This window comes from Monosiga brevicollis, genomic scaffold, assembly GCF_000002865.3.
Source record: "Monosiga brevicollis MX1 MONBRscaffold_23 genomic scaffold, whole genome shotgun sequence".
In the NCBI taxonomy this organism is placed as follows: Eukaryota; class Choanoflagellata; order Craspedida; family Salpingoecidae; genus Monosiga; species Monosiga brevicollis.
The window spans coordinates 79,793-89,193 of record NW_001865060.1 but is presented as its reverse complement, the minus strand read 5'-3'; the positions used below and the strand labels follow the sequence as shown (position 1 = coordinate 89,193).

General features: G+C 54.8%; 3 protein-coding genes across 3 annotated transcripts; 2 read left to right on the top strand and 1 right to left on the bottom strand.

Annotated features, from left to right (window-relative positions):
- Positions 1-640: 640 nt before the first annotated feature.
- On the top strand, positions 641-1,971 carry MONBRDRAFT_33691 (uncharacterized protein; the record flags this gene model as incomplete). The annotated part of the gene is made up of 4 exons (XM_001748470.1): positions 641-693; positions 1,182-1,284; positions 1,526-1,774; positions 1,893-1,971. The coding sequence occupies 4 exons, from the start codon at positions 641-643 to the stop codon at positions 1,941-1,943; spliced, it is 456 nt and encodes a 151-aa protein (XP_001748522.1). The 3' UTR covers positions 1,944-1,971.
- A 276-nt stretch (positions 1,972-2,247) lies between these two features.
- Positions 2,248-6,448, bottom strand: MONBRDRAFT_38302 (uncharacterized protein; the record flags this gene model as incomplete). The annotated part of the gene is made up of 9 exons (XM_001748399.1): positions 2,248-3,326; positions 3,491-3,595; positions 3,778-3,942; positions 4,049-4,150; positions 4,337-4,536; positions 5,448-5,546; positions 5,695-5,746; positions 5,879-6,059; positions 6,351-6,448. The coding sequence occupies 9 exons, from the start codon at positions 6,446-6,448 to the stop codon at positions 2,550-2,552; spliced, it is 1,779 nt and encodes a 592-aa protein (XP_001748451.1). The 3' UTR covers positions 2,248-2,549.
- Positions 6,449-6,987: 539 nt separating this feature from the next.
- Positions 6,988-9,013, top strand: MONBRDRAFT_33689 (uncharacterized protein; the record flags this gene model as incomplete). The annotated part of the gene is made up of 5 exons (XM_001748469.1): positions 6,988-7,442; positions 7,539-7,609; positions 7,710-8,560; positions 8,673-8,802; positions 8,924-9,013. Exons 1-5 carry the CDS (start codon positions 7,175-7,177, stop codon positions 9,011-9,013), a joined length of 1,410 nt encoding a protein of 469 aa, XP_001748521.1. The 5' UTR covers positions 6,988-7,174.
- Between the last annotated feature and the right edge of the window lie 388 nt (positions 9,014-9,401).

The following is a 9,401-nucleotide window of genomic DNA, read 5'->3' as shown; positions in this document are numbered from 1 at the left end:
AGGACGCTACGCACGGTCATTAGATGACCAGCAACTTCTGCATGATCGTACCAGTCGTGAGGTGAGCGATGCGGTTTAGGGCGGGGGCGGGGGCGGGGGGAGGCTCCAGCAATGGAAGGCTCGAAAAGCGACCCTTGATGCCACTTCCACCATGTAGGTCTGGCTACACCCTCGATCAAGTCAAGCACATCACAAGCTTACCCCCGCGACTGCGACCCGTGAAATGCGATTTGGCTATCTCTTTATCTCTTGAGAGGGGCGTACTTCCTTGTCGATGTGTGCGTGTGTGTGTGGCGTGGTGGTAGTGGGAGTGATCTTGAGAGGTGGGACTGGTTGGTTACAGTTGACGTTGTGTTCTGCAGACGGAGCGACCTCTTCAACGAACACACACAAACAATTGACGGGACGATGGGCGCCTCCCCGAGCCGTGCATACATGCAAGCAGTCCCAGATCGAAATGATCGGGAAACACATGTCAAATACATCTGTTCTGAATTACTATTGTGTGCAGTGTCCGTGTGTGTGTCATGCATGCTCATGAAGTGTAACCGCTTTATACATTGAAAACTAGAATAAAGCAAGAGGTGAAAAACGTGGCTTCACTTATTCACTTTTCACCACGCCGCGAAGACCCAGCACCATGTACGTCGTTCTGCTCTCTCTCGTTCTTTGCGCATGTGTTCTCGATGTTTCGTGAGAAGGGCAGCCACAAAGGGCAGCCGCTGCCATGGATGACCACCGGCAGTGAAGGAGTGAGCGAGTGGTGTCTGGTGCGCACCGCTTGATGGTTTTTTGGAGAGGCATGGCGAAAGTGGTTCGAGCAAACAAAATGGATATGAATGGAGAGCGTTCGGTTGTGGCCCCCCGTGGTGGGATCGCATGGCGGCGAACCGAAACTTTGCTCGGGACACGCTTTGCGTGACTGCCGCGGTCACACCCGATTCGACTCTCCCAGGAGAAAGGCCTCTGTGCAGTTGCCGCGTGCCTGTCTTATTGATTGTGAAGCAAGGCTGCTGAGTGAACCTTCTCCACCTTTGCTCGCCTTGTTTCTTGTCTCTGCGAGTGTTTGACTGCCCTCTTTTGTGTGGTCATGAAAAGCTGAATGCCTGGTTCCCGCCTGAAGGCTCATCACACATGCTCACGACATGCGTTTATTTTTTTTCTCGTCCTATTCTTGGCAGGGTTTTCCGACGCTTCGTTGAGGTTGGCCGCGTTGTCCTCATCAACGCTGGCCCCGATGCCGGCAAGCTTGCCGTTATCGTCGACTGCATCGATGAGGCCAAGGTGTGTACACGCTGACCCCCCAAGGCATCGTGTTGGTGGTAGAGTGGTATCTTCTCTTGCATGCGCATGATGCAGCGGCACCTTGCTGCATTTGTGAGAGTCAATTATTTTAACTCTGCCGCTTGTCTTTTGTGGGCGTGTTCATCCATGCTCTTTTTACCGTGTCTTTTCGCTCGCGTGCTCTTTCAACTCATTGTTTCATGGTATCCGCCTGTCCTTCTCTCCTCTTTGCAATGCCCAGGTCCTCATTGACGGCCCTTGCAGCGGTGTGGCTCGCCAGCCCATCTCTTACCGCTACATCTCGCTGACCGACTTCAAGATTGACATCGTCTTTGGCATGCGCTCCAAGAACGTTGCCAAGGCTTACACTGATGCCGGTATCAACGAGAAGTGGGAGCAGAGCGCCTGGGCCAAGAAGCTGGCTCTGCGCAAGAAGCGTGCGTCTCTGACCGACTTTGAGCGCTTTGTCGTCAAGGTCAACAAGCAGAAGGTTTGTCTCAACCCCACGTGCCCGCTATGGCGCGCCGATTCTTTTTTCATTTGTCGTTGACCGTTGTTAAGCATCTCACCCACTTATGTTTTTTTCGTGTCGTGCTTCCATTTCTCAGCGCAACCTGGCCATCAAGGCTGAGTACAACAAGCTCAAGAAGTCTGCGTAAACATGAAATCGAGAGCCTTACTTCTCTATTCAATTTTTTTTCTTTTTTCTTTTTTCCTTTCATCCTTTAAGCTTCCAGTACTCACCACATCACCCGGCATTTTATTTCTTTGACCTCTGTACAACCCCAATTCGCTTGCTTGAGGTTGCGCTGCGTGCGTGCTCACACACTCCATAAAACGCACCCACATGACTTTTTCGTCAACATGTGAAAAGAGCCGAGAGAAGGAGAGAGCCTAAGAAGGGAACTGAATTGCTGTTTCACTTCCGCAAGGTTGAACCAAGGAGACAAAGAGAGCAACACAACGCGCCTCGCATGCACACGACACGACACAGGGAAAGAAACGGGGATGACTGATTGGAGGGGGCGTGGTAGGAGCGCAAGAAAGGCCATAAATCGAAGACAAGAAAAAAAAAAAAAAACGAAAACAGAGAGCGCTGCAGCTATCACCGGCAACGCAAGTCAGAGTAGGAAAAGAACATGGGTGGGTGTGGTCATGTACAGAGGCGCTCATTCTCCGGCAACCGGTACTGCCACCGATTCTCTCATGCTCATCCAACCGCAAATCGGGTTTGGGGCACAAGAAGACAAAGAGGGCAAGCCGTTTTACCTGTCCTTGAACCAAAGGACCTCACCGGTGTTCTCGACGACGCGGCAGTAGGTCATGCTGTTCCAGAGGGCCTCCATAACGCCCTGCAGACCGGGGGAAACGGAGTCCTTGAGGTAATACTCGCCCAGAATGGGCTTGATGGCGGCCAAAGCCTCTTCGGCATGATAGTGGGGGAGGTAGCTGAAGAGGTGATGGACGACGTGGGTATCGGAGATGTGATGGTGAAGGATGTTGAGGTGACCATAGTCGCGGTCCATGGTGCAGAGGGCACCCTTGAGCCAGGTCCACTCTTGGGAGCGATAGTGGGGAAGGCGGACGTCCGTGTGTTGGAGGTGGGTGATGAGGACGAGCCAAAAGTTGACGATGATGTAAGGAACAAAGTAAGACTTGAAGAGCCAGCCCCAGCCAGCGGTCTGACCAGCGTAGAGAAGGCAGCCGATCCAGGAGAAGAGGACCAGGTCACTGAGGACCACGCCACCGCGCTCCTTCTTGTCGAAGAGAGGAGACTCGGGCTCAAAATGGTTGGTGCGGCGACCGTATTGACGACCAGTAACATGGGTCAAGAGGTAGGCGGGCCAGCCAAAGAGAAGCATACGAGCGCAGAAGAAGACGCGCAGGGCGACCGAGACGGGGCCGACCATCTCATCGTAGGGGACAATGTGCTCGTGACCACGGGTGTCAGGGATGAAGACCTCATCCTCGGTCATGTGGTTGGTGCGCGAGTGGTGCTTGCGGTGGGAGATACGCCAGGGGTGGTAGGGCACCAAGAGAGCCTGTCAAGGTAGAGGGAGACCAAAACAAAAAGTCAATGAGAGGACTCGAGGATGCGTTTGGCTTCATCGTGCCCGACCACCATGGTATTTGAGGACGGCCGAGAAAAAGAAAGAGGGGGGGGAGATCAAGTGCATGCGGGGGTCCAATGGCAGAAAGCACGTACAGAGTGGAGGATCATGCCCACGGCATCGCCAATGGTCTCGTTGTCGCAAAACGCGCGGTGGCCACACTCATGGGCCAGAACCCACAAACCAGTCATGACGGCACCCTATGAACGAAGGGAAAAGGCGGGTTCAAAGTTGAGGAATAGAGGAAACGCAAACCAGCGAGCATGTGCGTGGGCAGCAATTGGTGCATGGCAAGACAAAGGGGAGGGATGGCGCTTGGGGAGGGATTGAAAAGGAAGGGCCAACGTCGAGAAGAAGAAGAAGAGGGGAAACAGAGACTGACCTGGAGGTACCAATAGAGAGGCCAGAGGAAAAGGCCGGCGAACGAGGGCAGTTGATCAATAAAGGTGGAGAGGTAGTAGAGAGTGGCAACACCAGCAAGGTCTTGGAACACATAGCGCATCGAAGTGAAGAGGTTGCGCTCAAAGCAGTGGGGCGGGATGGCTGCCTAACGGGCCATGGTTGCGGAACCGGATGATGCAAGAAGATGAGTTTACGTCCAGCGAGAGCATGACGAGTAACAAGGAAAGACGCGGAAAGACGCGGTGAATCACCTTGAGTTGGCCAAGGGTAAAAGGCGGAGTGTCCGTGGGCATGCGGGGGTGCTTGGTGGGCACGGCTGCCACCTCCTCGGTCACCTGGGAAGCCACCGTCATCTACATTCCCCACAAGCGAAACCCGCACGAGCACGTGAGCGACACTCGAGAAGCGATGGCAGAGCAGCCGTGTAGATTCGACGACAGGAAACCAAGCCAGGCCGTGGCGAATGATACTCAAGAACCCGATTACGACAAGGCCCGTTTGCGGCGCGGATCTGGCCGGGCCGGGGTGGCGGGACTGACCTTGAAGGGTTCGGCGTCGGCGTCGGCGTCGGCGTCGGCGTCGAGAGAAAAAAAAAAGTGAAGTCGTTGACAGTGTCGTGTCAGAGAAAGGCCGGGGGGCGAGTGGTTCAAGCAGAGAGAGAGGGAGACGTGAGTCATCAAAGTGTCGTCGTGGCAATGGGATATAACGTTGATTTCAGAGAATAGTCCTGTAGCCAGATCTAAACCAGAGACAAGTGAGAGACTGCAATGGCGTGACATGTGCGATCTCATCACATGCTTTCCTCACTTTGGGTGGCTTGCACACATGCACGTGACGTTTAGCTTGACTATACCTTGAAGTGATCACACCTGCATACGCACACATGGTCTTGCACCATCTCCCTGTATGACACGGACAACGCGCAACCTGTCAAAACGGCAGCGCAGCCGTGCATGATCTGCTGAACCCTGAAGCCGGCTTGATACAACCAGCCAGCTTTTTAGTTTTTCCCCCTGCACAACAAGTACGTCTTCTTCCACGGCCTCAACGCGCAGACCCCGGCTGCCCTCTGCACACGAGAGCGACCGGTGATGCAAGATCTCTTTCTCCCTCTCTCCCTCTCTCCCTCTCCTCTCTCTCTCTCTTTCCATGCAAAATCAACTCATGCTCTCGGTTTTGAAGTCCGTTTGTGGTACAAATTGATGGATGCGGGCGCCGTGTCGGTGGTGCTGTATGTGCCCTGGCATTGGCCTGGGGTGCTCATGCTGGCTGCCGGCTTGGACGTATGGCTTGGCTTTTTTACATCTTTGATCTGATCCTCCATCTGAGCTCGGGATCGGTTAATTCAATTCACCACACTCGTATTAGCATGGACTGTCGAAACAGCAACTGCTGTGGTCATGTGTGCAGGGGTTGCCCACCCATTTGAAAACTCAGTTTTGGCTTTGGCTCCTTGACTGGGATCGGGAAAGCACCTCCAACTCAGCCTGGAGCTCATCTAGTGTCTCACTCTCAACTGGTCGATCGAGGTGACACGGGGGGAAAAAAAGAGAGAGCGCACCATGAGTTGATCGACGAGGACCAGCGGCTTGATGGCAATGTCTTTTGTGCTTACTCCAGACGCCTCGCCGCTTGGCAACACCCGCGTACCTTTGATTTGTTGTGCCAGGCGTGCGTGCTCGGCCTCCAGGGGCTGAAGCTGGGCAAATGCTTGGAGCGGCTGCAGCTCATTCAACTCTCGCTCCAGCTCTGTGCCACAGCAAAGGAGCAAAGAAAACTGTCAAATAAAGTGCAAGAAGCAGGGTGGAAACCTCGCGCACGTGTGTACTTGAAGCGGGCTTGAAACCATGTTACTCGCTGTGCGAGCGGCTGGGAGGAACTGTGCGCACTGACTGACCGCTTATCTGCTGTTTGAGCCGAGCACACGTGTTCCACTCGTCCCGTGCCACCTGTGGAGGTTTCATCACCATCAAGCCGAGAGCATGCCCATGCACCAGGTGTGAGAAGCAGTGCTATTTGGGCCGACGCCCTTGCTTTTCTGCCCGACAAAGGGCCAGATGCTTTTGACGGGCGCATCGCACCGATCGTAGCGAATTGCGAGCCTTTGTGTGCTTTTTGCGCGTGACCTTCACGTCCTGGGTCATTTCGAAAAGGTGGCGCAGCAAGGTCGCATCCAGCTTGGTGGACGGTAGACTGTCAAGGGCGCCCACGGCCTGCCTCAGCGCTGCAGCTTGTGCCTGCACGTCTTGCACCGACTCGGACCTGTCAGTGCACGCCAAACAACGGCCAAAATGAGCATCGATGCAACAACAACAGCAACCCGGTCCTCTCGCCACAACCATTTCCATTCCTGTCAAGTCTCATCATGGCCATTTCAAGCTCACCTGGTGCTTGGCGTCAGGCGCTGGCGAAGCACATCATTCTGAGCCTCATACTCCTCCAATCTGCTCACATCAGACCATGCACAGCACCAACAACAACTCTGTGAGGTTTTCACCATCATCCCACCACCCCAACGCGCATGCCACAAGCCACGCAACCCCTCTCACGTACATCAACCACAACCCCCGACGCAGCAGCTCCTCCTCCTTCTCCTCCTCCTTCTCCTCCCGCTCTTGCCCAACACCGACCACCCCCACCCCCGTCGCCATCCCCCTCTGGCTCGTCCCCGTCCCCCTTGAACAAAATAATCATAACGTCTCTGTGTGTGTGTGTGTGTGTGTGTGTGTGTGTGTGTGTGTGTGTGTGTGTGTGTGTGTGTACTGCTTGTGACAAACACAACATCTTGCTTTTTGTCTTTTTTTTTTTTTTTCTTTTTTCTTTTTGCTTCCTCTCTTCTACCTTTTTGACTGCTGCCCTCCTCTACCTCCTCTACCTCCTCTACCCTGCTCTACCTCCTCCTCCTACTACCCTCCTCTACTACCCCACCTCAACCTCCTTCTACTACCACCCTCCTCCTCGACTACTACCCTCCTCTACCCTGCTCTACCTTCTCCTCCTCCTCCACCTCCTCCTCTACCTTATTCTACTACTTCCCTCCTCTACTAACCCACCTCTACCTCCTTCTACTACCACCCTGCTCCTCGACTACTACCCTCCTCTACTAAACCCCCTCTACCTCCTTCTTCTACCCTCCTCTACGACTGCCCCCTCCACCTACTCCACGACCACCCTCTTCATTCTTCGGCCTGGGTTCTTCTACCTCCTCGACTTCCGTCTCTGCCTTGGCCGCCAACTCCGGCGTTGACTGAGGTAGTCTGCTCTGTGCTCGAGTCGTCTTTTGGCAACAAGGTCACGGCTCTCTGCCGCACGCGCATCCACGAGTGACCTTTGCTTTTTTTGGACAGTCCGCCGAGGCGGGGCGCGACCTTTGCACGATGATGTCCCTCCGTCGAAGGATCGGAGGCGCACGCAAGCCCGAAGAGGAAGAACTCCCGCCTCGACTCGAGCTTAATCCCTTTACTCACCTCCAACTGGTGGCGACACATGATGAACCCATCGCCTCAATGCTGGTCGTGCCTCCCAAATCCATCATCTCCGCGAGTGATCAAGGTGACATTCAGATTCACAACACGGATGAAGGCCGTCTCGTTCACCAATACCAACCGCTTCATGCCCATGTCGTGGCCATGTGCTTGACGCACGGTGCGCTTGACCCATCCCGCTGCCGCAACTCCACACCCTCACGCTGCTTGCCTCACGATTCGCCCTCTTTTTGCCTCATGCCACACGGGCGCACAGATGGCTCCATCGTCGTTGTCACCCATGACGGCAAGCTGCGCATCTACAACAACGACTACACGCTCCGCCTCGTGCGTGTTTGAACCTTGCCCCCCCGTTGCTCCATGCCCATCTTCACTGCTTTATTCACCATTGTTTGCTCTTGCCCCTTGGCCCGTCCTCATTCTGCAGTGCCGCCCACATGAACTCGGGGCCATCAACCACGCTGTTGCCATTGGATCAGCTTCCATCTGCTTGGGTGGCTGCCAATTCGCCGTGGTTGACGACCAAGGCGAGCCCGTACTGGTGGACCCCCGCCAAGCCATCCCCCTCACCCGAAGCAACAGTAGCAGCAGCAGTGCACATGGCAGCGCAAATGGCTACCAAGCCCAAGAGGATGACCGGCCCGAAATCGAGCGTCTCCTCATCATATCAGAGTTCAAAATTGCTGCCCTGACCAGCGCCAGCGTCGAAATTTTCGACGTGCAACCCGATCTGGTCAACTCGTTTGATCGTCGCCGCGCCGGCTCCACCAGCTTACCCCTCGCCTCAGAGCTGCCCCTCGTTATGAACGTGCTCAACGACAAGCTCTTTGGCGTCGGCACCTACACCGGCGCTGTCATCTTCTCCCGCACCAGCTTGTCCCCCACCTTTCGCGTCTCCACTACCATCGTCGAGTCGGACGGACGCCGGACAAACTCCACTGCCGTCACCGCCATCGCTGGCCTAGGCAACCACCTTGTTGCCCTCGCCTGTGTCAAAGAGCTCCGCGTTTACGAACTTGCCGCGCCACACGCCTGTCTTTTCACACTCAAAAACGCCATGGACGCCAAAATCACAACCCTTCATCCCCTGGCCCTCGGTCGCGTCCTCATGACCCAAGGTACAGATGACACCATAAAGGTCTGGTCTGTGGCTCATCTCTTCTCTGACGCACAACACCCCGATGATCCTGTGCGCTGTGCGGAACAACTCCTCCAATCCCCATACATGGCTGCTCTGAAGGGCCAGGTTGCAATTCCCGCCGTGGGTGCACGTGTCGGGTACGTCACCCTCGCATTCGCTCCGAAATGGCATCAACAACGCGCCCTATGCTGCCCCTTTGCCCTGTCACTTCTCATCCTGTGCGGGCAATGCCCATTGACCTTGGCATAGAAGTGGTCGGTCAGATCGCCCAGCGCATCCGGCGCCCGCAATTTGCATTGGACACTTACAGCACGAGTGCTCCCCCGTGCAATCGCTCGTCGTCAACCCCCACACATTGGCCGTTGGCCTGGCCGATGGCGTGAGTCTAGACTATGCCCCCTTCCCCTCTTTGCTCTCCTCCCCCTCCTCCTCCTCCTTCTCCTCCTCCTCTCGCCGCCTCACCTTTGGTCAACCTGCTCGCTTTTTATTTGCATGCCTAGACCATCTGTTTGTGGAAAAATGGCGCCTATGCTTGGCGGCAGAGCAATCAGGCCGTGTTGGAGGCGCGCTCAGAATTGTCACAATACTAGTGACTATGCGTCACCTTTTGTAATCCGTCACAAGCTGCAGCGGCCAGAGATGTGTGCTCCATTCCATGAAATCAGTCAATAAAATTGACTTGAGCATATTGGACCTCTGCCGAGCAGAGGCGTTGCAGCTTGACCTCTTCAATCGATCTGGTGCTGAGCACACTCAGTCTTCAATTTCTTTCTCTTTTTATTCGCTTCATGCTGTTCACCTCTTCTCATTGTAAATTTGCTGTATTCATCTTTTTGGGTGACGCGCGACTGACAAGTAAGACCTCCACTTCAGCATGACCAACATTCGATTACGGTCGGCTCATCAAAATGGGTTTAAAAACAGAAGAACATGCCAATGAAAGAAGAAAATGATTAGGCAAGATGGCGGGTCAACCAT